The sequence below is a fragment of the Malania oleifera genome, chromosome 2 (assembly GCF_029873635.1).
Source record: "Malania oleifera isolate guangnan ecotype guangnan chromosome 2, ASM2987363v1, whole genome shotgun sequence".
In the NCBI taxonomy this organism is placed as follows: Eukaryota; Viridiplantae; Streptophyta; class Magnoliopsida; order Santalales; family Ximeniaceae; genus Malania; species Malania oleifera.
The window spans coordinates 41,594,396-41,622,260 of record NC_080418.1 but is presented as its reverse complement, the minus strand read 5'-3'; the positions used below and the strand labels follow the sequence as shown (position 1 = coordinate 41,622,260).

General features: G+C 37.6%; 1 protein-coding gene across 4 annotated transcripts in view; it reads right to left on the bottom strand.

Annotated features, from left to right (window-relative positions):
• The window catches only part of LOC131148669 (glycolipid transfer protein 3), a 45,559-nt gene extending 17,958 nt beyond the window's left edge, over window positions 1-27,601 (bottom strand). For all 4 annotated transcript variants that reach the window (XM_058098536.1, XM_058098534.1, XM_058098535.1 and 1 more), the window contains exons 1-4: window positions 27,134-27,601; window positions 26,892-26,947; window positions 25,814-25,944; window positions 23,290-23,425 (exon numbers count right to left, since the gene is read on the bottom strand). In XM_058098536.1, coding sequence (XP_057954519.1) covers window positions 23,290-23,425; window positions 25,814-25,944; window positions 26,892-26,947; window positions 27,134-27,383 — 573 coding nt within the window. In that variant the 5' untranslated portion in view covers window positions 27,384-27,601. The remainder of the gene's footprint in view (window positions 1-23,289; window positions 23,426-25,813; window positions 25,945-26,891; window positions 26,948-27,133) is intronic.
• Between the last annotated feature and the right edge of the window lie 264 nt (window positions 27,602-27,865).

Below are 27,865 nucleotides of genomic sequence, written 5' to 3'. Positions count from 1 at the left end.
TGATAGTTAATTACGCGACTTAAACATATCTATGTTAAATAATGTTTAGTAGTAACTCTATTCAACTTAAAGGGTTTAGAAACCCTATCCCAACATCATCATCTTGCCATCCCTCATGCATTAGGTAATCTATACTTGTTCTTTATGATAAGAGCTAGGAAGGTTCCAAAACCATAAATAAAATACTTATAGAAAGTGGTTAACAATAAAATACCATGAGTCTTATTTATGGTACTTTTTTATGTAAACTAGTCTCTAATGGCTCAACAACACCATCCTCAGAAGAAAATGATGGAAAAGGGAAACTAAAGGTTGCTTAAACAACACTTATTAAGATTTACATATAGTAAAGTTCCAATAATGGTCTTAAAAATAACAAAAGGTGCTCCAAATGTTCCTTTTGGTTCTTATCATGTGTTAACAAGTAGGAACCACACACGGACTACTACTCTCCTATTGGACCCCTTTATAAAGGAGTCCCTTTTTTCTTTATCCACAACTCAAAGTAATCTTTAAGATTTGCTCTATATATAATGATGTGGATTAGGTCATGAAGATCTTGGGATATAGATTATGGCATGTTGGATGTCATCTAAAAGGAATATACAATTAGGAAGTCAATCAAGCAATTGATTTCTATAACACCTCTAACAAAAGGGACACTGTAACAAGTATGTTTAGCACATTGTATGCATCTACTACCAATAAATCCTTTAACATCAAGTATAAAATAAGAACCAAACTACTATTTAAACCTATGACATCCTAACCACCATAAAGTTGGACCTACACCTTTTAAACCATAATAATCAACCTAAATAGAAGGCTAAATTAGCAAAGCATATGTAATGGAGAACTCGACATTTAGGGCCTTACACTTCACAATGTTAACAAAGAAAATATTCCCTAATTTGAAAGCAAATTAAATTAGTGTATATCATCTCCCACAAATAGTGCTTCATTGCCTTATTACAAAGCCATGGTTAGCCAAACATAACATATCACAAAATTTCACTTTTAGTATCCCTCTACTTATCTAATAGCAACTAAGAAGCTCTGTGTCGAAGAAATGGATGTCCTATTGATCAAGCAACCCTAAAGTGATGTGTTTGGACTCTATCTAGTTTACGATTAAACCTTTTATAGGTATAGTTGAATCATAATTGGTCACTACAAAAAAAAGGTATGTGTGGTGATGAATTTATTAGTGATGAAACAAAATTCGTCACTAATAATGGACCATTAGTGATGAAAACTAATTTCTTCACTAATAGTTAAGGTAATAGTGACGAAATTATAAACCATCACTAAAAATGCATTATTAGTGACGAAAATAAAATTATCACTAATACTTTCGTCACTAATAGTAGATTTCGCGCTCAAGTTATTGTGTGAAAATATTAGCGACAAATTTTTGGGCATTAGTGACGAATATTTTTGTCATTAATAGTGGACTTTTAGTGATGGTTCTGATCTGTCACTAATACAAACAAAGTTAGCATTAGTGACAGTTTGTTCTGTCACTAACTTAGCAAGTCTAGTGGATTTAACCACTCAAGTGTCCAAGTCGGGCATACGATGTCCAAACCGAGTTGGGTCAGTCTTGACACATTCATGACATGAATTTTGATGTGCCAGAGTTGACGGTATCCGAAAAATCCTCACTAGTTGAAAATTTTGCATTTAGAAGTGAACTTAGTGAATTTAGTTGATTTAAGCGCTCAGGTGTCCAAGTTAAGCATACCAGGTCCAAACCAAGTGGGGTCAGTATTAACACATCCATGATATTGAGTTGGATGTGCTGGAGTTGACGGTGCCCAAAAACTCCTCCTCAAGAGCTTTTTACGCATTAAAAAGCAAAGTTAGAATACAAACAAACTTAGCAAACTTAGTGGATTTAACCATTCAGGTGTCCAAGTTGTGCATACAACATCTAAACCAAGTGGGGTTAGTCCCAACACATTTGTGACATTGAGATCAATGTGTTAAAGCTAACGATGCCCAAAAAATCCTCTGCGGTTGAAAATTATGCATTTAGAAGTGAACTTAGTAAATTTAGTTGATTTTAAGAAGTATGGTGTCCAAGTCAAGCATACGAGATCCAAACCAAGTATGGCCAGTCCAGACATGTTTGTGACATTGAGTTGGACATGCTAGAGCTGATAGTACCCAAAAACTCCTCCTGAGAGCTTTTTATGCACTTAAAAGCAAAGTTAGAATACAAACAAACTTAGAAAACTTAGTTGATTTAACTACTCAGGAGTCCAAGTCGAGCATACGATATGTAAATTGAGTGGAGTTAGTTCCAACATATCCCTGACATTGAGCTTGATGTTCTGGATTTGATAGTACCCAAAAAATCCTCCTTGGTATAAAATTATGTGTTTAGAAGCGAACTTAGTAAACTTAGTTGATTTTAAGCACTCAAGCGTCCAAGTCGGGCATACCAGATCCAAACCAAATAGAGTCAGTCTCAACACATCAGTGACATCGAGATGGACGTGCTAGATCATATGTTGCCTAAAAACTCTTCCCCGTGAGCTTTTTACACACTTAGAAGCAAAATTAGAATAAAAGAAAACTTAGTGGCTTTAACCGCACTTAAGTGTCCAAGTCAGGCATACGATGTCCAAACTGAGTGGGGTCAGTCCTGCCACATTTGTAACATTTAGCTTGATGAGCCGGAGTTGTCAGTACCCAAAAATATCCTCGTCGATTGAAAATTATCAGGTTTAGAAGTGAACTTAGTAAACTTAGTTGATTTTAAGAACTCAAGTGTCCAAGTCAGGTATACGAGGTCAAAACGGAGTGGGGTCAGCTCTGATATGTCTGTGACATTAAGCAGGACATGGTGAAGCTGACAGTGCCCAAAACCTCCTCTTGGTAAGCTTTTTACGTACTTAGAAGCAAAATAAGAATACAAATAAACTTAACAAACTTAGTGCATTTAATCACTCAGTTGACATAAGACTCCTCCTCGATTGAAAATTATGCACTTAGGAGCTAACCTAGCAAACTTAGTTGATTTAAGCACTCAGGTGTCCAAGTCAGACATACGAGGTAGCCACCGAGTGGGGTCAGTTCCAATTGATCAAACTTAGTTATTTAAAATTATATCATTTTTTTTTTTTTAACTATGTCCGATCATTCTTGCTATAAAATCATTTTTTTCTTATAGTACGTACATATTTAAAAGTTGTATGCTAAGTTTTTGTGCAATTATTACTTTGTAGGGTCTGCGGGGTGTTAGGAGAAGATGAGGACGATGCCGAGCATTATAGTCAAATGCAATTTTTTTTTTTTTTTGTTATCTAAACAAATCATGTATACATATAACGTTTCTTAACAATTTGTTATGTATGTATATATATGAAGTTTTATGAACAAATTATGAATTTTTCATTAATTAATTTTGGTTCAATATTGTGTGTCTAGAAATTTAATTACAACTTTTGACAGAATGTAATGGGTGACTTAAAAAAAATTAATTATTTTAAACTTTTAGCGACGGTTTTAAAACCATTACTAAAACTTATGACATTGACTATTAGTGACAGATTCCCAAACCGTCACTAATAGTGATTTTTTAGTGACGGTTTTGAAACTGTCACTAATCGTATGACTTTTAGTGACGGTTTTAAAAATCATTACTAATAGTATGACTTTTAGTGATGGTTTTGAAATCGTCACTAATAGTATGATTTTTAGTGACAGTTTTTAAATCTGTCACTAATACTATGACTTTTAGTAACAATTTTTAGCTTAGAACATATGCTAGTTATAGTGATGGTCTTAGACTTTTAGTAACGGAATGAAACAATTACAAATATTCCATTATTAGTAACAGTTTTTAAAATTGTCACTAATGGTTAGTTGTCACTGTCGTTTTAGTTACAAATTCAAAATCGTCACAAAGCCGTCACTAAAACATATTAATGACGATTTTCTAGTATTAGTGAAATTGTCACTAAAGGTCTTGTTTTTTTGTAGTGGGTTACTAAAAATATTGCAAAGTCAATCCCTACACATAAAAATGGTTTTGTGTGTGTGTGGTCCTCCCTCACGCCCAAATGCATGTTTCCTTTGTCTATTTCTATATGCTTAGCAAGCATGGACCTATATAACATTATTGTTGCCTGGAGTAGAACTTTGGTCTTGATTTAAAGATAAGGCTCTATGAGAACATTAATTAATGAAGTATCCTCAATACCAACAATGACTACCAGATCCTTTGGATTCAACTAGGTGAGCATTAGAGGTCATTGACTCTATCTGATGGCAAACAAAACTTTATTGGGTAGCATTAGTGATATAGTAAAATGAAACAAGCCTAATCAATAAGACAACATAAGAACTATGAAAAACAAGAGGAATAAACAAAGGCATATTAAATCATCTTTTTGGATAATAATAGCTAAACATCTCAACCACATACAATCTACCTTGTATGAGGCTAAAAAAATATCTATAAACTTTCCACTTGACTTTTAGTCTCGTTTCATTAACAAATTGATTCACTAAATTCCACTTAACCTCCCCATGGCTAAACCTTATAATCAAATGCAATGAATATATTCTATGATGTTAAGGCTTGACTTGTGCAAGTTTATAAGCCACTCATATAGCATACTACTATGGTAGGAAATAATTTCCTTTATAAGGTCTCCTTTATGTGAATGCACATGCTAATTAGATATAGGATTGATAAACTAAAGGACTCTCACTTTGTAAGACCTGCTGAAATTGCTCGCCAGTCGCAAGTAGTTTCATCCTAGTGAATGAATGTTATCAGGGGTTTTATTGAGAATTATAATTCAATAATGACAGGGAATGGGAGAAATATTGTAGATCCCATTAGTGAGTATGCCAATGTGAAGCTGATGTGCCCAAAATATATTAGTTTATAAGAGGAAGTCAACACCTAGTCATCACTCCCCAAGTTCGATCTGTTAGCGAGAGCAATTAACTCCAACCCAATAAAGAAGAGCAGAGATTCACGTTGGTGCCTTAAACGGTTAGAGTGATGCACATAGACACTTTATGACTCGAGAGCAATTCACGCCCCCACACCATAAATACAAATTAACTCAAGGGTCAACTCTAGCCCCTATAAGAAGGGACGTAGGGAAGAGGCGAAGGTAAGTGATTGAACACCCATTCTTACTGTTGCATTTAGTCTCTTTGAAGCATTTCCCTTACTTAGGCATCGGAGCGATCCCCCGAAGTACACCCCGGGTCCTTTAAGCCTTTATTTCTTTCCCTTTTCCAAGTCTACGGAGGTCGAAAGAGCAGTCTTGCAGATCTTATCTCGCAACAGTTGGCGCCGTCATTGGGAACTTGCTTTTGAGAGGTGATCATTTTGCTCTTGACCTCTGACATTCAAATAATGCCAACCACAAGCAGTTCTAGCTCCAATCCTGCAGCCGAAAAAGAGTCACCTCAATCCATTCACTCCACACCCGCATAACCATCGGGGTTACCAGGGAAGAATTCCTTGCTTTTCAAAATAAAATGGAGGATATGTTCAACATGTTCTTTCAACAGAAGAGTCGGGAAGGGCATGTCCCCCATCAACAATAGGCGAGCCCTGATACAACCAAGAAGGCTGATAAGCAATGAGAGTGAGGATAAAACCTACCTCACCAAGAAGGTAAAACACACGAATAGCATAGGTGTCAACCAACAAAGATCCACAGAGTTAGAAGAAAGAATTAAGAAAATAGACCAAATAGAGAAAATTATGAAAGAAGGCAAGACCAACCCCTCCTATAAGGAAGCATCTTTAAGATCGTCAGAGCTGCCATTCACCAAAGAAGTGATGGAGATTGCACTACCGAGCAAATTCAAGATGCTAACTTTTGAAAGGTACGGGGGTCTATTCGATCCAATCAACCATTTGGACACCTTTAGGGTGTTGATGCAGTTGTAAGGAGCTCCTGATGCCATCATATGTCGAGCTTTTGTAGCAACCCTTAAAGGTAGTGCCAGGGATTGGTACCGGACCTTGTGACCTAGATTAGTTGGTTCCTTCTCGAAGATGGAACATTTATTCACCAGCCACTTCCTCAGTAGTCATAGAATTGTTAGAACATCAACCCATCTAATGAGCATGGTCCAAGAAGAAAGGGTGACGCTGAAGAAGTTCATGCACCGCTTCAACACCGTGACCATGGAGATCAGCAACCTAGACATGGGTTTATCTTTGGCAACTTTAACCATGATCCTTCAACCCAAAAACTTCTTGTACTCTCTAGGGAAGAAATCGCTGACTAATGTGGGAGCATTAATGGCCCAAGCACAAAAGTACATCAACTTGGAAGAAATGATGGACAGTAGGGGAAATCACATCGAGCTCAAGAGGAAGGGTAGTAGTCAAGAGACGGGAGAACCCTCTAGACCCACAAAGAGACAGGGAACCAGTATACTGCTCACCAGCTCTAAGTCGGGAGGGTAGTCAAGTAAGTTCTCCACCTATACACCTCTAAACGCACCGCGATTCGATGTGTTGATGCATATAAGGAAGAAGGACTATGTCTCATGGATCGAACCTATGCAAACCCCTTCATACAAACGCAACATATCCAAGTTCTATCAATTCCATAGGGATCATGGGCACGTTATAGAGAAGTGCATTCAGCTGAAGAACGAGATTGAAACCTTGATCAAAAGGGGATACCTGTTAAGATTCATAAAGATGGAAGATCGACGTGGAGAACCTTGCGAACAGAAAAATGGGGATGAGAAGAAAGAACAAATCATAAGGCAAATTGCAGTGATCTTTGGAGGATCCACTAGTAGCGGAGACAGCAGAGGTGCTTGCAAAAGATATGCTAAGAAGATACTCTCGGTGGAGAATGGGGAACCAAGCAGCAAAAGGAATAAACAAGACGAGGTTATCATCTTTGACAGCAGAGACAAAGAAGGAGTGCAACAATCACACGACGACGCCCTAGTACTCTCCCTCCTGGTGGAAAATTACAAAGTAAGATGTGTATTGATAGATAACGGGAGCTCGGCCAACGTTATGTTATGGTCGGTGCTCGAAGAAATGAAGATCGGCAAGGAACGACTCAAACCAATCTTAACCCTCTTGGTCAGTTTCGGTGGGGACGTAGTTCATCCCATGGGAACAATCACACTACCGGTAACAATGGGAACAACCCCACAACAACTTACTTCCTTAACGAAATTCTTGGTTCTCGACCAGCCATCAGTATACAACATCATACTAGGTCAGCCCTTTCTTAATGTGGTTCGGGCCATAACATCAACATACCACCTCAAGATGAAATTCCTAACCCCGCACGGGACTGGGGTGGTCAAGGGAGACCAAGCAGTAGCTCAGAACTGCTACGTAATGGCCCTAAAAGGGAAAACCGAAGCCTGGGAGACCTCAACTGTAGAAGACTTGGAGGTGAGGGGGTAATACCCTAAAATCAATACGGTGGATGAAGACATCACATGGGTACCCCTAAAAGGCAAACATGAGAGGTGTGTGCAGATCGGGAGCCGCCTACCTAACACCTTGAGAGCAGAACTAAGCGAACTTTTGGGAAAATTTGTAGACGTGTTTGCTTGGTCAGCTGAAGATATGTCGGGTATTGACCTAGCGATCATAGAGCACAGGTTGCAAGTTGATCCCAACCACTGACCTATGAAACAAAAGAAAAAGAGCTTCGTGATGGAGCAAATCAAGGTAATTGATGAAGAGGTGACAAAGCTAGTGCAAGCGAAGTTCATCAGGGAGGTTAACTATCCATAGTGGCTAAGCAACGTGGTTCTAGTAAGGAAGCCAAATAGAAAATGGCGCACCTGCATAGATTTCACTGACCTAAATAAGGCATGCCCGAAGGATAGCTTCCCCCTTCCCCGAATTGATCAGCTAGTGAATTTAACCATGAACTTCTCATCTTCATGGATGCTTACTCGAGATACAATCAAATCCCAATGCATCAAGATGATGAAGAGAAAACATCCTTTATCACCAAAATAGGGCTATATTGTTACCGAGTAATGCCCTTCGGACTAAAAAATGTAGGGGCCATGTATCAGACATTGGTGAATAGGATATTTAAAGACTAGCTCGGAAAAAATATGGAGGCATACGTAGAGGACATGTTGGTGAAAATTTTAAAAGTAGAGGGGGGGACACTGCAAAGATCTGAGGGAGATGTTTGAGCTGTTGCGCAGGTACCAAATGAAGCTAAACCCTTCGAAGTGCGTGTTTGGTGTTTCGGCAGGAAAGTTTCTTTGTTTTATGGGGACACACTGAGGGATAGAAGCCAACTCAGACAAAATAAGGGCACTACTAGAGATGGAGGCCCCGCGGACGAAGAAAGAGATCCAAATATTGACATGAAGGATAGCCTCCCTCAGTAGATTTCTCTCCTGCTCAGAGGACAAAGGCCTACCCTTCTTCAAGGCACTAAGGAAGAAAGGAGGATTTGAATGGGGGGAGGAATAGAATAAATCCTTCGAACAACTCAAACAGTATCTCGACCCTCCACCTCTATTAATAAAGGTGAAGATAGGAGAAGACCTCTACTTATACATAGCTTCAACTTCAAATGTGGTCAGCTTGATCCTAGTTTGAGAAGAAGGCAGACAACATAAACCCATATACTATACTAGCAATGTGCTGAGTGGAGCCGAGAAGAATTACAGTACAGCTAAAAAGGCGGCCTTCTCCATTATTTGTGCCACACGAAAGTTAAGGCCTTACTTTCAGGCACACAAGGTAATTATGCTGACCAACCTACAATTGAGGTAGATTCTTCAGTGGCAGGAGAGTTCGGGGAGGATGATGAAGTGGTCCATTGAATTGGGCGAGTTCAACATACAATACTTACCAAGGCCTGTTGTCAAGGCTCAGGTGCTAGCCGACTTCACAGTTGAAAGACCCCTCGAGATAGCAGGAAAGTCGGACGTATGGACACTACACGTTAACGGGTCATCTAATGTAGCTAGAGGAGGAGCAGGTTTTATCCTCACGACACCAGATGGTACCAAGACTCTTTATGCACTAAAGTTGGAGTTCTCAGCGACAAACAATGACACTGAGTATGAATCTTTGTTCGCAGGACTACGCCTAGAAGAAGCACTAGGGGTAGCACAGATTAAGGTATCAAGTGATTCTCAGTTGGTGGTAAAGTAGATGAAAGGAGAATTTGAGGCTAGGGATTAGAGAATGAAGAAGTATCTTGCCAAGGCCTAAGAATATGCAAAGGAATTCATTCATTTCAAATATAGAATGCGTGCCAAGAGCTGAGAAAATCAAGGTTGATGCCCTTGTGAAATTAGCCTCAGCCACTAGCTTGGAATGGAGAGATGTTATTTACCTAGAGCAAGTTGGAAAACTCTTATATGAAGAGGGCAATGTTAACTTGCTGGATTCTAAAATCAATGAAGGGGACTGGAAGGCGCCTCTACGATAATACCTCTACGACAAATCCTTACTAGAGGACAAGAAGGAGTATCTAAAGTTGAGAAGGAAGGTAGCAAGGTACACACTAATAAACAAGGAGCTATACAGACGATCTTTAAAATTGCCATACCTTTGATGTATGAGTATAAAGAAGGAGAGTACGTAGTAAGGGAAATCCGCGAAGGGGTATGTGGAAACCATCTAGCCAGTAGGGCTCTAGGTCACAAGGCTTTTCAGCAAGGATTTTTCTAGCCCACAATAAGGAAGGACGTGATCAAGTTCGTCAAACGGTGTGACAGTTCTAGCGGTGCACGGAAGTACCTTATGTGCTATCTAATCTTCTTTCCCCTTTAACCAGTCGTTGTCCTTTCACTCAGTGGGGACTAGACATCTTGGGACCTCTACCTCTAGCCACCGGCCAAAGGAAGTTCCTATTGGTGGCAATTGATTACTTCACTAAGAGGGTAGAGGTCAAAGCCTTGATCCACATAGCCGAGCGAAACATAACGCGATTTATTTGGACAACAGTGGTTTGTTAGTTTGGAATCCCACTGGCTATAGTCACTTACCAAGGAAGACAGTTCGACAATGAGTGCTTCAGAAAATTCTGTTCTAACCTGTCCATTAAACTCCTGTTTGCATCAGTGGCACACCCCTAGTGGAAAACATGAACCGAACGATACTATACAATTGAAGGGGAAACCCAACGAGTAGTGATAGGGGAAACCCCATTTATGCTCACATTTGGTGTAGAAGTTGTCATCCCTGTAGAAGTGGGGATCTACTTTTGGCAAAGGCAATACTTTAATGAGTAGGACAATAATGAAAAGCTTAGGGCAGAGATAGACTTGCTAGAAGAGAGACAAGAACAGGCAAGCCTAAAAATCACAGCATACCAACAAAGGGTTGTGAAGTACTTTAACACTCACATAAGAGTGCGGAACTTCCAACTTGGAGACTTGGTCCTCAGGAAGACGTGAACTAGCCCACAAGAACCAGGGCCACACAAGCTAAAACTGAACTGGGAGGGACCATATCGGGTTATAGTGAAAATAAAACTAGGGACATACAAATTAGAGGACATAGAGGAAAAGAAGATTAAAAATACATGGAACTCTGATATGCTAAAAAAATATTACTCTTGAATGTATCGTACAACGAAGTAGTAAAATTTCCAATACAACAGTTGTACCATTAATAAACTGAAAAATGCATTGCATCATGTTGAATAAAAATAAAATAAAATTGTTCAGCAGATCAGCTTGCTTTGCTCCCCTCTCCAACTTCCTCTTCCTCCTCCTCGTCCATCTCTGCCACGGAGTTAGGATTCTCATGGCCATACGCGTGTGAACACACACCATCCAAGGGAAGGTTAGGGTGCATAGTCCTCACCTGCTCTCAGTACCTTTTGAATCCTGCTCTATAAGTTTTGATAGTGTCCATGACAAACCGTGTTGAATCCTTATACTCCCTTACTGCAGCTCAGGCAGCATCAGCAGCAGCAGTAGCTGCAGCAATAGGTACCTCCTCCCTTCGGATATGTTTGATCTCTGTCTGAAGGGACCGCTCATGTATCTCAGCATCATGGAGCTCATTCTGGGCAACAACATATATTTCCCTGGCATCCAAGGTCTGCTGATACATCTCGGCAACCTTCTCTTCTTGTGCCAAGGACATCGTCGCTAACTGAGAACAAAGAAAGGGAAGAACAGGTTAAAAACCTCCAAGGAGAAAAGGAAAAGCATAGTCAAAAAGCATGAATTAAACAGATGCCTAGTAGGTGGTGTGCCGGATCTTTGCCTAAAGGATGTTGGCTAGAGAACATTGGGCCTGCACAAAATCTTCCACATGGACTGCCCTGTGCAGCACCGGAGCAGAACGAGTCGGCTTATGGAAAATTGCCTTATTATAAACCATAGGGATTAGGGGATGCGCTACTGCAACGTTCTCTACAGCAAGAGCCTCACTGTTACCTACAATGATCACTTCCCTTTGATATGACTCTCTTTCAAGCTCCTTTCTCTTCTTCTTACTCCTGCTTGCCCTTCGCTTTTTGGTTTCCCCCATGAGAGATTCATACTTCTTAAAATCCTTATCTGTAAAGGTAGAAGAGGAGGTAAGAATACCAAGAACAACATAAATATTTGGATATATCTATATATAGAAATCAAAGGCAAGATAAGACTTGGGGAAACAGGGACTATCCCCACTGCACAGGGACTCGCTCCTTGAGCAGCTTCTCGTGAGGGACTATCCCCTACTGACAAAGGGCTCATAGCTCTTTCAACATGGCTTGCTGGCCAGGAGAGAGCCTCGGATGAATATGATGCACCCGAGCTGAAAGAGGAAAAAAAGAAACAGGTAAGCAATATGGTACCCTACACATAGTCCCTGCATATGCAATAAATAAATAAAGGGGAGAAAATGTCACCATCAAAAGGAGTAGACCAAACGTTAGAGCCGGTATAATTCAACTCCTCGGACACAAAGAAGTACCGGTACTTCCAATTGTGTATAGAAGAACTGTCCGAAGTAAAGAGTTTATAGCCAGACAAAGAGTTGAAATAGTAAAGTTCCTTCTCTACCGAGTGCGTCCTCATTTGGAAGCAACTTCCAAAGAGAGGCCAGGTGGGCTGATAACCTTGTTTAAGCAGGAGAATGGCAAAGCAACAAAAGAAAGGTAGGAGTTCGGAACAAGCTGTGAGGGGGCTATGCAGTAAAAACGTAGTACATCAGAAATGAAAGGAGGGAAAATAAAGTTTAAGACCTAAGTCTAGGTAGTCTATGTACAAGAAAAGCTCACTGGGGCCCGGATCAAGGGTCGACTCTGAGCTGGTGGGTAGCCTAATAATAATGTTTGTAGGAAAAACAAAAAAGTACCGAACATTTTGTATATCGGAGGAAGACAAGTCACATCGAGCACTCCTTAATATGGCCAAAGCCCTTGCTGGGTGCGAGGAAGACTCCATCAAAAAACCAAAATGTGGAACAAACGACACAAATAATTTATGCAAACAGATTAAATAGGCGAGCCTCCCACAAAAACAAGGAAGAGAATGTGCCAAACAAGATCAAACAGATAGACTTTGCATAAAAACAAGACAGATACTATGCAAAAATAGATCAAACAGGCAAAGTTCTAACAAGAACATTGAAGAACATGAAGAGCAAAAAAAATCTACAATTCAACACAAAAGCTGAGAAAAACAACCAAGGAAAGGGGTTGAAGTAGAGCGTACCTAGCAAAAAGAAGGAACCCTTTGGGTGAGATGAGAAGCAAATGAAGGAGCCCACACCTTTATAGAGAAAAACCTGCACGAATCCCCCAGGAAGTTGGCATCTCAAGGAGGCTTGGCTGTAGAAAAGGGATGTGCATCTTGAGGGAAAAGATATGAAAAATCCTTGTACATATGTTGACGTGGTGCTAATTCCAAGAACTCGTGACTTCCTGAGATCCATCCGATTTAACATGCATTCATTACTCTTTTGTAGGAAAGAAGATGTCGCGAAAAAACTACAACGTCACTTCAAAAACGCATCAGACTGACACCCCCAAAAATGAGCACAGCTCATTAGGCAGATGAGGCCAAATTGAAGGTGGTTAGATCGACAGCCCCATAAATGAGCACAGCTCATCAAGAAAGTAAGGCTCAACTGACGAGCATGACTTATAAGGCCATGCAGCTGCCTAAGAAATGAGCACAGCTCATTAGGTAGAACAGACCCAAATGACGAGCATGACTCGTGAGGCCACCAAACAGGCCAGCGAATGAGCATAGCTCATCAGGCATAATAGGCCTAGCTGACGAGCACGACTCATGAGGCCACCACATAGCTCAACAAATAAGCACAGCTCATTAGGCAGATAAGGCCAAATTGATAAGCACAACTCGTAAGGCCACATGATCGCCTAGCAAATGAGCATAGTTCATTGTGTGACTAAGATGCCACAAAGCAACAACTTGGCAAAGATTGCCCTAGAGAACAACTCAATAAAACCTATTTGACATAAAGCCTCGAAGCAACAGCTCAGCAAAGATTGTGCTAGAGAGCAGCTTGGAAAAAACCTACTCAGTAAAAAGCCTCGGAGCAATACCTCAGCAAAGATTGCTCCAGAGAGCAGCTCGACAGAACCTTCTCACCCAAAATTCCCTGAGCAGCAACTTGGCAAAAATGTCTCGAGCAGCAACTTGGCCAAAAATGCTCCAAAGAGTAGCTCACTAGAATCTGGTCAGGATGATCCATCAGGCACGAATTAGCAAGCTGAGTCGCTCGGGGATATCTACCTGACACAGGTCCTCAAGAAGGGGACAACCAGCTCGGCATAAGCTGCGTGCCACTATAGCTCGGATCAGCAAAACCCTATCAGGGCCGGCTCGATAAGTCATCTAAACACCATTACATCTTGGATCAGCCATCCTCTCTCGGTCGAGCTCGATAAGCCATCTAAACCCCATTAATGGCTTGGATCAGGTGTCCTCTCTCAGTTTGGCTTGGAAACATTGCACCACCCTGCTCAACTCAGCAAGCCGTTCGAAACCCACTGTCTACTTAGGTCAGCTGAACTAGGTTAGAGTTAGCCAGTCGAGCAACATATACTTCCAAACAAAAAAAATATTTTTGAAGATAAGGGCATAATGATTAGTATATATAAGAAGAGGACACGAAAACTATCAAAATTCCTTTTAGAGATTTGAAACTAAGGGGGGGACAACTGATGTGCCCAAAATATATCAGTTTATAAGAGGAAGTCAACACATAGTCATCACTCCCCAAGTCCAACCTGCAGGTGAGAGTAATCAACTCCAACCTAATAAAGAGGAGGAGAGATCCATGCTGGCACCTTAAACGGTTGGAGTGATGCACGCGGACACTTTATGACTCGAGAGCAATTCACGCCCCCGCACCATAAAGATAAATCAACTCAAGGATCAACTCTAGCCCCTATAAGAAGGGACACAGGGAAGAGGCCAAGGTAAGTAATTCAACTCCCATTCTTACTATTGCATTTACTCTCCCTGAAGCATTTTCCTTACTTAGGCATTGGAGCAATCCCCCGGAGTACACCCTGGGTCCTCCAAGCCCTTTCTTCCTTTCCCTTTCTCAGGTTTACGGAGGTTGAAAGAGCAGTCCTACTGATCTTATCCCACAACAAAAGCAAAGTAGGAACATGCAATTAAAATATAAACTAAACTAACATAGACATAGAGAACAAAAAATTAATAAGAATAGCTTAACAAATAACTTGCAAAATGAGTGATTGTGGGATTAAAGGTATGTCCAAAAACTGAATAGGAATTGCAAGCATAGTAGCTAATAAATTGTTCTAAGAGTATAAAGCCAATTTAAAATTATAGGATCTGATGAAATACTAGACCCTATATTCAAATAAAGAGGCATACTTGGGCGAAGATAGCCACAAGAGTATGAAAAACTTTAGAAGTAGTGTTATGAGCCTTAAAAGCACAACTACAAATCTAATACATTTATTAACCAATTCAAATTTGTTCAAGCTAGTTCGATTACAGCTGGATCAACTAGTTTAAACATTTAACCTATATTAACTAAGGCAAGATTAGTTTGGCGTGGACTATAAAAATTCATTTGTTGTAATGAAAAAAAGAACCCCTTTACATACTTTATATTTTTAGTAATGGTTTTAATCAAATCTGAATAAATGATAGCGGTAGCTTAGATTATGCTAATGCAAAATTCAGTTTACATACCAATAGCTTCCCTAGTGAACACCTATAATCAAGAAGGAAAATCCTCAGAGACCTATGATGGCTTATAGGATCTCATGCAAATTTAGAATTATGGAGGTGTTTTGTGCAATGATAAGGGTTTAGGATTAAGAAGAGTACTCTTGCCTCTCCATTGGATTGGGGGGGGGGGGGGAGGGTGAGAAAATATAGTTATTTAGAATCCTAGATTTGACAAGCAAAAAAACTTCACTATACCATTGAAAGCCACTTGTTGCAATGTGATTGAAGGGTTATTTTGTACCCAAAATAATATAAATGGCATCAATGCAGATGGATGATGGCACATAGCACTTAATGATGACTAAATCCACCAGTGAGCTCAATGATTGATAAAAAATGATATATTCAAACATTAAGAAGATGTGTAGAAACTTTGTGGTGATGGAAGTAATGATAAGCGATTTTTATTGTAATGGTATGTTAAGGCAATGAATGATACTTGGAATGATATAACTCAATTGTGGGCAATCAACATTAACAATGACTAGCATGTCAACAGCTAAATGAACACTTCTATATTCTTTAAAAACTATAAAGTGATTGTTTAAAAAATAAAATAAAATGGGATTGCATCCTAGTTTTAACTAAGGTTATGATAAATCACAAAAGAAGGCAAACTTTTATTGGGATAATATATATATATATTTTTTTTATGAGAAATGGTTCTTCTTTTTTAGCGAGGGGATGGGATGAAGAGGGCCTAGTACAAGTGTTATGGACTAGGGATTTAGGGTTGATATTCGGGGAAAAGAAGATGTATTTGGGATTGAAATGAAGGAATAACAAAAACATCTTGATGAATAGGGAATTTCCATAAGAAAGAGCAAAAATGGATGAATTTTCAAGACTTTCACTTTGATGTGAATCAAAATAGAATGATAAAGAAAATAGAAGAAAGGGTGAAAAACAAAGAAAAGAATGGACAAAAGAAAAGAGAATAAAAATATAGGAGAAACGGGAAATTAATAATCATATTGAAAGTCCCCATACAAAATTACAAACCTTTATTTGTAAGGTCTCACAATAGTAACATGAAACTAAATCAAAATATGTGAAAAATATAAAAATACATCGACGGCACATAAAAATCTAGTCCATCATAATAAAATAGAAATAACGGAAACTTGGTATGTCATCTTGGTGCCTATGCTAAGTAAGACTTGAGCGCAATGAAAAGTTTATGATATCTGTTACATTTGTATGTGTGGCTCTTATACTTAGGTCTCGTAAACAAAGCAAGAAGAAAAGCATATAGTGCAAATGGTGCAGCACAGCGAGGACTCATCGACGAGTGCCTTATGCTTGTTGACAAGTAGATATTGAGAGGCCCAAAAGCTCAGAGGTTCTAAGATAATAAGAGAAGGGAAATCAGAGATGTAAAGAATCATCGACAAGTGACCATACTAGTTGACAAGTGGTCTTCAATGTCTCATTAATGAGTTTCTTGTTCTCGTCGACAAGTGAATATGGGCTGCGCGAAAGAATTTGAATTTTGAATTGGAACATTGAAGTGGTTGGGTATTTGGAGGGAAACATTTGAGGGGTAGATAAATATGTTTTTTTGGGCATATTTGGAGACAAGAGAGAGAGAGAGATCATTGTGAAGTGTATTGTGTACTTACTAATTTCTTAGTGAAATTCTCGTGTTGATTGTTTCCGTGGATGCAGGCTTTGATGAACCACGTAAATCCTTATGTTGATATTTGCTTTTTGTTTTTTGTTTTTTTTTTCTGGTCATGTTTCATTTACCAGTTGTGTTTTACATAATCTTCTTTGCATCGTATATCTAATAATCACGACAAATTGTTATCAGAGCGATTGTTGTCATGGCATCAAGATTATCTTCTGCAGGATTTGACATTGTCAAATTGGATGGAATAAAAAATTTTGGTTTGTGGCAGAGGAGAGTTAAGGATATACTTGTGCAACAAGGAATGACTAAGCCTCTACTTGGCATTCAACTGGATGGAATAGATTAGGCAACTTGGAAAGAATTGGAAGGAAAGGCTCCTTCTATAATACGATTGTGTTTGGCTTGCGAAGTGCTCTATCATGTGATGGAGGAGGATTATCCAGTGACTGTATGATGAAAGTTAGAAAGCCGGTACATGTCCAAATAACTCAATAATATACTTTTTCTTAAGCAGCGTCTTTATTGACTTAAGATGGTTAAATTTTTAAACTTAAATCAACATATCAATGCCTTTAATCAAATCATAAGTGATTTGAGACGGGTTTATGTTAAATTTGATGAAGATGATAAGGCTTTGATGTTACTAAACTCCTTGTCATCGACTCATACTTATGAAAATCTAGTTACCACTCTTATATGGGGAAAATAGACTATTGATTTAGAGGAGGTGACAAGTGCCTTACTGAATTTTCATCAAAGGACGAAAATATGTGATGAAGGAGAAGGACTTATGGTGAAAGGTCACAATAAACATGACAAAGGAAAGTTTAAGAGTGGCTCAAGTAAGAAATCCCATAATCAATCCAAGAAGAAAAACGATATCCGGTGTTATAAATACGATAAAAAGGGGCATGGTAAACCAAAGTGTCCAGATTGGAAGTAAGGAAATGCTGAAGAGAATGAAGGAATTTCAAAATCAATGAATTTGGTTCAAAAAGGAGGTTCAGTTTGTAGTGATGGTGATGTTCTTTCGGTTTCATTAGGGTCAGATAACGTTACAGACTCATGGATACTTGACTCGGCATGTTCTTACCATATGACTCCAAAGAAGGAGTGGTTCAGCGCCTACAAGTTAGTGAATTCAGGTTAAATTCTTATGGGTAATGATGTTTCTTGTAAGATCATTGACATAGGAAATGTTAAGATAAAAATGTTTGATGGTGTTGTAAGAACCTTGAGCAATGTAAGACATATACCGAAGTTAAGGAATAGTTTGATATCACTTAGCACCATGGATTGTAATGGTTTCATTTACAAGTATGATGGTGGGGTTATTAAAGTTTGGAAAGGAAATCTGATGATGATGAAAGGACAAAAGTTAGATGGGAATATTTATACACTGTAGGGAACTACTGTTGTAGGTGGAGCTGCAGCCGTAGATGTTGAGTCTGATAAAACTGTATTGTGGCATATGCATCTTGGGAATATAGGGTTACATGGTATGAAGGAACTACACGAGAAACTATTAAAAGATATAAAATCATGTTTGTTGGACTTTTTCAAGATTTGTGTTTGTGAAAAACAAAACTGGGCAAAATTCAAGTCAGTTGTTCACAAGACGAAAGGTATTCTTGAGTATATTAATTCTAATTTTTTGGGCCCGATTAGAGTAGCATCAAGAGGTGGACATGTGTATTATGTGAGTTTTGTTGACAATTACTCATGGAAAGTTTGGGTATGCTTCATGTGGCACAAGTCTGATATGTTTGTCAAGTTCAATTTGTGGAAAGTTGAAGTGGAAAACCAGACAAGGAGGAGAATCAAATATCTAAGGTTGAACAATGGGACCAAGTACACTGATTCTTGGTTTATGGAGTTTTGTGCCCAGCAGAGCATTAAAAGACACTTTACCATTTGTCAGACACCTCAGCAAAACGGTGTGGCTGAAAGGATGAATCGAGCTCTTATTGAAAGAGCTCGATGTCTCAGGCTTAATGCAGGGCTATTGAAGAACTATGGGCTGAGGCAGTTAGTATAATTTGTTTTCTGATAAACTGATCACCAAGGGCATCACTAGAAGGGAAAGTGGTAGAAGAGGTGTGGATAGGAAATGCAGTAGACTACTTCGAATTGAAGGTATTTGGATGTCCAACCTATGTTCATGTGTCTAGTGAGGAGAGGTCTAAGCTTGACCCAAAATCGCGGCGTTACATCTTTTTGGGATATTAAAAAGGTGTGAAGGGGTATAAGTTGTGGGATCAAAGGGCAAATAATGTGGTGATTTGTAAAGATGTAGTCTTTGATGAGAAGGCTATGGTGAAGCATACTCAAACTTGTCATAAGGAGCGAAAAAATTGGGGCAAAGATAAACATGTCATATAGGTGGAGTTGGAAGCTTAGAGCAACGGCAATGATCATGGTCCTATAGTTGCGGGGAGCTCTAACTCATGAAACTAGTAAGTTGACAATCTTCCTAAACGGAGATCCAGACGTAATATCAGACCACCACCAAGGTATAAGTTTGATGAGTTAGTGTCTTACATTTTTCTTACCAGTTGCAATGATCTAACTACATTTCAAGAGACAGTGCATGAATAGATGAAAGGTAGGTGGGGGATGTAATGATTGAAGAGATGGAATCACTACATAAAAATCAAACATGGAAATTGGTGAAGCTTCTAGATGGGAAGAGACCGATAGACTGCAAATAGGTATTTATGAATAAGGAAGCAATTGTAGAAAAGGAAGGAGAAAAATTCAAGGCACAGTTGGTGGAAAAAGGGTACTCACGGAAGAAGGGAATAGAATATGATGAGATCTTTTCACCTGTGGTCCGACACACTTCAATTAGAATAATGTTGGGGTCGGTAGCCCGTTACGATCTTCATTTGGAGCAAATGGACGTGAATATGACATTTCTTCACAATGACTTGGAGGAAGAGATTTATATGGTGCAGCCGGAGGGATTTATTGAATTAAGGAAAGAAAACTTGGTTTACAAGTTGAAGAAATCTCTTTACGAGTTGAAACAGTCTCCAAGGCAGTGATATAAAAGATTTGATTCCTATATGATCAAGATTGACTACAAAAGGTGTGAGTATGACTACTGCGTATATGTGAACAGGCTTAATGATGGTTCTCTTATTTTCTTGTTATTGTACCTTGATGACATGTTGATAGTTGCCAAAGATTTAACTAAGGTGAATTAGTAAAAGAATGGTTGCGTAAGGAGTTTGATGTGAAAGATCTTGGTTCAGCCAAGATGATACATGGGATGGAGATTCGCCGTGATAGAACTATAGGGAGGTTATGGTCATCTTAGGATAGTTATATGAAGAAGGTGTTTGAAATGTTTAGCATCGCCAATGCAAAATCGGTGTGCACACATCTAGCGAGTCATTTAAAGTTGTCTACTGCAATAGCCCAAGTATGGATGAGGAAATCTAGGACATGTCAAAGGTCCCCTATGCTAACATCGTGGGGAGTTTAATGTATGCCATGGTGTGTACAAGGCTAGACTTGGAATATGCTATGAGCATGGTAAGTAAGTTTCTCTTTAACCCACGAAGACAACATTGGGAAGCCGTTAAATGGATATCTAGATACTTGCGGGGTAAGTAGGATTATAGCATCATGTTCGGCAAGCAACAGGGTTATCATTTAGTTATAGGGTTCATCGATTCTGATTATGCAAGGGATATGGATGACAAAAGGTCTACGATAGGTTATGCTTTTACCCTTATAGGAGAACCTATATGTTGGAGATCCATGGTTCAATCTCTAATTGCATTGTCGACAACTAAAGCTGAGTATATGGCAATTGCCGAAGCTGCAAAGGAAGCGTTATGGCTTACCAGTTTGGTTAAAGAGTTGGGCTTATAGTAAGACGAGGTTTTCCTGCATTGTGATAGTAAGATTGCTATTTCCTTAGTGAAGAATCAAGTATACTATGCTATAACCAAGCATATTGATGTGAGGTTCCACATGGTTTGGGAGTTGATTACTTCAGGTGAGCTAGTATTAGAGAAGGTTCACATGTCTGAAAACATAGCAGATATTTTGACAAAGTCGGTCACTAATGAAAAGTTCAAGCATTACTTGAACTTACTCCATGTCTCCAAGTGATAGAAAGGAGACAAACCACTGAGTGTTCTGAGTTCAAGGTGGAGCAATCAGATGTGTTTTTCGAGGTCTCCTAAGGGGTGTATAATCGCCAAGGTGGAGATTGTTATATTTTTATGTGAGGCACTTATACTTAGGTCTTATAAAAAAAGGAAGAAGAAAAGCATATGGAGTAAATGGTGAAATACAACAGAGACTCGTTGACGAGTGCCCTATGCTCGTCGACGAGTAGATACTGAGAGGCCTAAAAGCTCAGAGGTTCTAAGATACCAAGAGCACGAAAATCAAAGATGTAAAGACTCGTCGACATGTGACCATACTAGTCAATGAGTGGTCTTCTATGTCTCGTCGAAGAGTGTCCTATTCTCATTGATGAGTGCTTCTGGGTTGCGAGAAAGAATTTGAATTTTGAATTGGAACGATGGGGTGGTCGGGTATTTGGGGGGAAACCTCCGAGGGGTCGATAAATATGTTGTTCTAGGCCTATTTTGAGATAAGAGAAAGAGATCATTATGAAGTGTATTGTGTACTTACTAATTTCTTAGTGAAATTCTTTTGCTGATTGCTTTCATGGATGTAGGTTTTACTGAACCACGTAAATCCTCGTGTTGATTCTTGTTGTTTCTTATTTTTTTGGTTGTGATTCATTTACTTGTTTTTGTTTTACTTATTTCTCTATGCATCCTATATCTGATAATCACAACTACACCCATTTTGTGTCATCCTAAACTTATATCCTTTACATAAAGATCTTCAATCGTGCAATCCAACATGCCCTTGTTTCTCATCTTTATGTATCTTGAAGCCCATTCTTAGACTACGGGAAAGGGGGGTGGGGGAGAGAAAGTGAAAGAGAGGCTATGGGCTTTAGCCAAGACTCATTGACTTAAGAAACAAATAAGATAAACAAAAATGAAGCAAAAAAGCAATGAAAAGTAACAAATTTTTAAAAGCTTTGGGAAACTCTTAAGTGGTTGTTTAGTTACAAAAAATATTTTCATTTTATTTATTAGAGAATTATAAAAACAAGACAGTGTCTTTGATTCCCCCCCCCCCTTTTATATGAAATAAAATTATAGTGCACAATATTTGTTCCATTTTTTTGTTTTATATAATTTTTAGTTTTTAAAGAGTTACATAAATACATCTTTAACTTATATTGTGATTTTTATGAAACTAAATTTAAGTGCTTGATATCTATTCCATTTCTTTTCTTTTTAAAAAGAAGCATGCGATTTCTTTTTAAATAATTGGTTTATTGTGATGGAAAACTAATTTCTTTTGTGAAATTTGGTTGTAATAATTTCGTAGCTTCATAACGTACTTGGCTCATAATTTATGCAATTTTTTTGTTTGTATGTGCTTCACTTAAAATCATTTTCTTTTGCTATAACGGTTTTTATTAACTTCTTGTACACATATGTATTGCACATATGCTCTTGTTTTATTGGTTATATTTCTCATTAAAATTCGATTTTGAGAGTGTAAGTGTTTGAAGGGTGTTAATTATGTTACTTCTTCATGTTAATTTACTACCTATATTTGTTTTGCTTCTCTTATGCAAACTCCTTACTTTCTTACCATTTTTATTTATTTCGTACATTCTCCCAAATGATTGAACAAGTAGAATATCATAGACAAGCTACAAGGTACAAAAAATATATAGGATTTTATGGCCAAAGATGAAAAGAGATACAGTTCATGCTCAGTAATGCGATACATATCATATATAAGAGACATTGTTAGACTAATTTGATACATCACCAACCTATAGAAAGGCTTGACTAGACACAGAAGCATTTCATAATATTTTGTTCCCATAAATTTTTCTTTTAAAAATTATGGTGCATCAAACTTAGATTTATATGGGACTACTTCCAAAAAATCTAATGGTGGTTGATCTCCTATTCAAAACCCTAGCTAATTTCAACCTCTTTCTCTATTATTGAACATAAAGTAGCATTAGAGTTCTCATATGCATGATCGAATCATACATTGGAGTATCTATTGCATTTAGATAACTTTTCACCAATGCATGCCTTTAATATTCTGCAATTAGATATATGTATTTTTTAAAAATAGAATAGCATAAAAAAATTCATGGAGCAAAGATATTGCATGTACATAAAATAAGTTTTCTTGAATGAATGATTGCACATCCTTGTTGCTATTCAACCTTGTTCACATAGTCCAAAGGCTAAAATATAGGAGTGTGAACCCAATTCACCAACAATGAATGAATCTAGGGATACCACTTTCTTATGTATGACTAGTGTGTAAAAAAGTTGTGAATGGGTGAGTTGTGTGGATTAAAGTTCTAAAAATAGTAAAAAGGGATGCATTACCTTGTATGCTGCTGAAGAAATCCATCCATGCCATGGTTTCAAAGTGGTGCTGTATGACTCTTCCACTGCTTGCACCATGTTCTTTTGAGGATCTTTCACTAGTTTTTGTAGTAATGCTATGGAAAAATCCATAGATCTAAAAAATAATTAAAAAATTATTAATTTAAATATATCAACCATGATAATGAGAAAAGAACTACCAATGATGAATTACAAACAACTACTAAAAATTATGCTTTGTTTGTGTTTGGTACCATGAATTTCAAGACTTTGATTTGGATTTATACGAAAAAGTACAATTTCTTTTTTTTACATCTCATTTTGACAGCATCCACACAAATTCAAATGGAAAGTCCAATTTTCGAGCTACTAAGATGGGATTCGAGTATTTGTTTAATTAAGATAAACAACTCTAAGGTTATATGCAGTGAGTTGCTTTGAGTTTACTATAATAACTCTTTATGATCATCTATGTAGCTAATTTGATGGTAGGGCTTAAATGGTAAAGTCTCTATTTTTTTCCTGATTGGTCATGGTTTTGAATAGAAGAAAACAACCTACATACATAAAATAGTAGTAAGGTTGTGTACATTGTGATGACCCTTTCCCCTATCCTCACAGAGTGGAGAGCCTTGTGGCTCGAGGATGCCATTTGGTTCAACCAAGCTAGATTGAGAGATGAAGGAGGATTTACTAATGATGTACATTATTATTACTATTAGTAACAATTTGTAACTATTGGTGATTATCAGTGATGGTTTTGATCAGTCACTAATTGTCTAGTTTTTGTAGTGTGTATTGCTATCTTGCCAAACATATCTTGAATTAGAATCCCCTTGAGCAACAATTTTGAAGGTTAGTTAGTTCCTACATGCTTTAGCATATGAGGATAAGTAAGGATATAGATGACGTTACGTGTAAAATAGCTTCTTTGGATCTACATGAAGAGTTCTATTTAGAGGCAAGGAAATTGTTACTCTAGCATTAGCATTTCGCATAACAAATAGATCACTTTCACTTTTCTTTTCGATATTTTTTTTTCACCAATTAATATAACTAAATTTAGTGTTATGGTTGTAAATCTCAGTAATGTTGTTCTTAAAGGCTTGGAATATGGAAAATGTAAGGAATGTTGTTTATTACTACATACTTAATGTTTGAGATTTATACTGAAAGACATGCTTTATGTAATCGGTTTTAGTATTTATTAATAACTCCAGTTATTCCATCTTAATGAGAATCTTTATGAGTAATGTTTTCCTAACATTAATTATTCAATGATTATGCATCTGTGTCTTTTATTCTATATAGTAGATGATCTAGTGTGTAGAGTACGACTAATATATAGAAGATTAGATTATCAATTCTTATAAAATATAAGTTTATTGTTCACAGTCTTAAATAAAATTGGACACACCATTGGTAGGACTGTACCACAAGGTTTTCATAGGTATATCTTGACTATTGGGAATGGTACAATTCCAACTCCTTGTGCTAGTATACTTTGTGTGTACTAAACATGACCATCTTGGGGTTACTATTTTTATACTGATTATATAAAATAATTAACTCCTCATGATTATTATGAGTGTTTATGTTCTTAATCCTCATATGATTATTGGACACATGCATATAGTGTTTATGTACAATTTTTATACTGATTATATAAAACAATTAACTCCTCATGATTATTATGAGTGTTTATGTTCTTAATCCTCATTATGTACAATTTTTTTTTTTAGGCCTCCTCCCTCGTTATCTTCCTCCTCCATTTGAGTAATTAGTAGAATTGAAATGAGAATGCAAAAGAATAGAAACTTGGAGCTAAGGGTGCATATAAGCTAGCTTAATTAACATCAATCATTTGGTCAATTCGTTATTTGCTTGTTAATGAAATTGGGACATTAGTGCATAAATTAAAAAAGAATTGAAGTTGAGTGATCAAAATAGAACCCAACACAAAGATTAAGGACTAATTATACAAGTTAGTCAAATGAGCTCTAACATGGATGCTAACATATAAAATCAGCTCAACTTTCAAGACATATAATGTTCTTACGCATATATATTAAAAATTATGCTAGGTTTATTGATAATTTTTTTTTTAAAAAAAAGGATAAAATTACCATTAATTTTTAGTTTTAAAAAAATAAATTCTCCCATTATTTTGACCCATCTCTCACAATTTTCATAAAAAATATTTTTTAAAATGCAAAATTATAATTCCAACTTTGTCATGCATGGGTTTTCTATGTTTAATCGCATAGAAAAACACTTGGTTTGAAAAATTACATTATGATGCATGTAGGACCTATGAATGTGAAGTTTTGTCACATACATATCCAGTTAAAAAAATTTACTTGGTTAATTTAAAGTTGATTTGTTTGATATATATATATATAGACACACATATATACGCGCGCATGTATGTGTGTGTATAATTAGATTGGTAATAATACATAGGATATAACAATTCTTATTATTTTATGATGAATGTAAAAAATAAGAAAAGAGGTTTGCTTACCTTGTTAGCCAGACAAAGGCTTTACTACTGCTAGTGCGCTTTCTTGAATTGCCTTCACACATCTCTTTCTCTAATATCTCAACCACATTTGAATATTTTGAAGGGTCGCCTTCATATATTATCTCCAACCTCTGACATAAGGAAATGTGAGATCCAATCAATCCCTTCGATAGAAACGCTGTTATTACAACAAATGTATATTAAATTAACCAAGACGTACTATTTTATAACCGTAATGTCTTAAGTTATAGTGGGCCATGAGGAGGGTAGCTGACTCTCTAACCTATAGGCATGACTTAAAGGAAACATGCCACCCACCCTCTAAATCTAAGCTAATATTTTTTTTTTGGATTCGTCCGGGTATCCGCCTACCGTCAACAGTGTCAGTTTTACTGTCCACTGCACCGGCCAGCGATTAATCCCACGCCCCGTGGATCCGGCCCCACATCACCACGAGGAGGGTAAACCAGGAGCTCAAAGCGGAATCGATCACGGGTGGCTAATTGCTGACCTCGTGAGAGGCACACCCTGGAAATCGCTCCACCACCTGAGCTTAGCCCTGGGGTAAAAACTTAACAAGGCTTATGATTTGTTTACAACATGTTATATTTATACATTAAAAAATTAATTTTCTAACATTTGAATAAAAAAGGTAAAAAAGATAATTAAAAAAATATTATCTTTAAAAATGAAAGCTACAAATAAACTATTTTACACAATTGAACATGTCTTAACTTTTCTTAACCAATGAAATAAGTACAACTCCCTGACCCAATGAAAGTCTTAACTATGATTGACAAGGAACTTTGGGCCAGCCAAATAGATATTTTAAGGAACCCATGGGTAAGAGACTGAATAATCTACTACAGACCATTTATAGTTCACTTCAAATGTCCACAAAAAATGTATACGTATTACCTTTTTTGTCGGTTTTTTTTTTTTCCACAAATGAGATAAAATTGAAAAGGGGGATGAAGACTGTAATTAGATTAGCAAGGAGGTAAATCAATTCACACCCACACACACACACACACACACACACACAGATATATGCTTTCAATAGGGGGTTTGAAAATACCTGAATATTTTGTTGTATGTCTTGTCTCAGAACCGCCATGGTTGGGCCTATCTTATCTGCAGAGAGTGAAGAGCAGAGCCATATATAGGGAGTTCTCAATTTCAAATAATATTTAATAAGAAAATAAGGAATATGCAAGCAATTAACTCTCACAAATACTAAGCAGAATTCTAAAAATAATAATATTACAAAATAGCTGTGGTAAGAGAGAGAGAGAGAGAGAGAGAGAGAAAGAGAGGAACCAAGAACTTGGATGAGGAGGTTCGAGAGATGAAGGAAAGGCATGGTGGGGAAATGGGCAGCCTTGTGATGATCATCACCACATGGTGTGGCTTTGACCTGCAGCTTAGACAGCTCTTCTATGCCACTCCTTATCTCTGAGTAAGCAGACCCCTTCATCGTCTCCATCTCTCTTCTTTGCCTCTCTATTATTTGGTTTCCCAGTTCTTCCCTTTTCACATCAGTACTCTCGCCCGCCTTTGAGTATTCCATCTTTCTTTCTTTCTTCTCTAACTACACACTATTGTCCTCTACATTTTTCAGTAAACAGTGCCACAGAGAGAGAGAGAGAGATTTTAGAAGTAGCAATAATGGGTGTCATTTGGTGAGACCCGGCCTGCAGTGTTCAGGCTGGAACTTAATATCCTGAACCAGTAAGATAGCTTCTTCTATGGCCCTTGGTCAATTTTAAATACCTTATTAAAGTTAATTGTTCATTTCTTTGTTTGTTTTTTCTTTTGTGTATGTGACATTGGTGATTGTGACCTCGTATTTGACCTTGGAGTTATCCCTCATCACCTATCCCTTTACTGTTTCTAAAATATAATTGATAGACTCGGTACGCATCCATACATCCTATAAGCGTAGGGAGATGTTGAAAACGAAAATGGATTATCTCTTATATATAATAATCTGTGTCATCGATTAAGTTTGTCTTGGTATCACATTCATTGATTAAAGAAAATTTGTTGTGC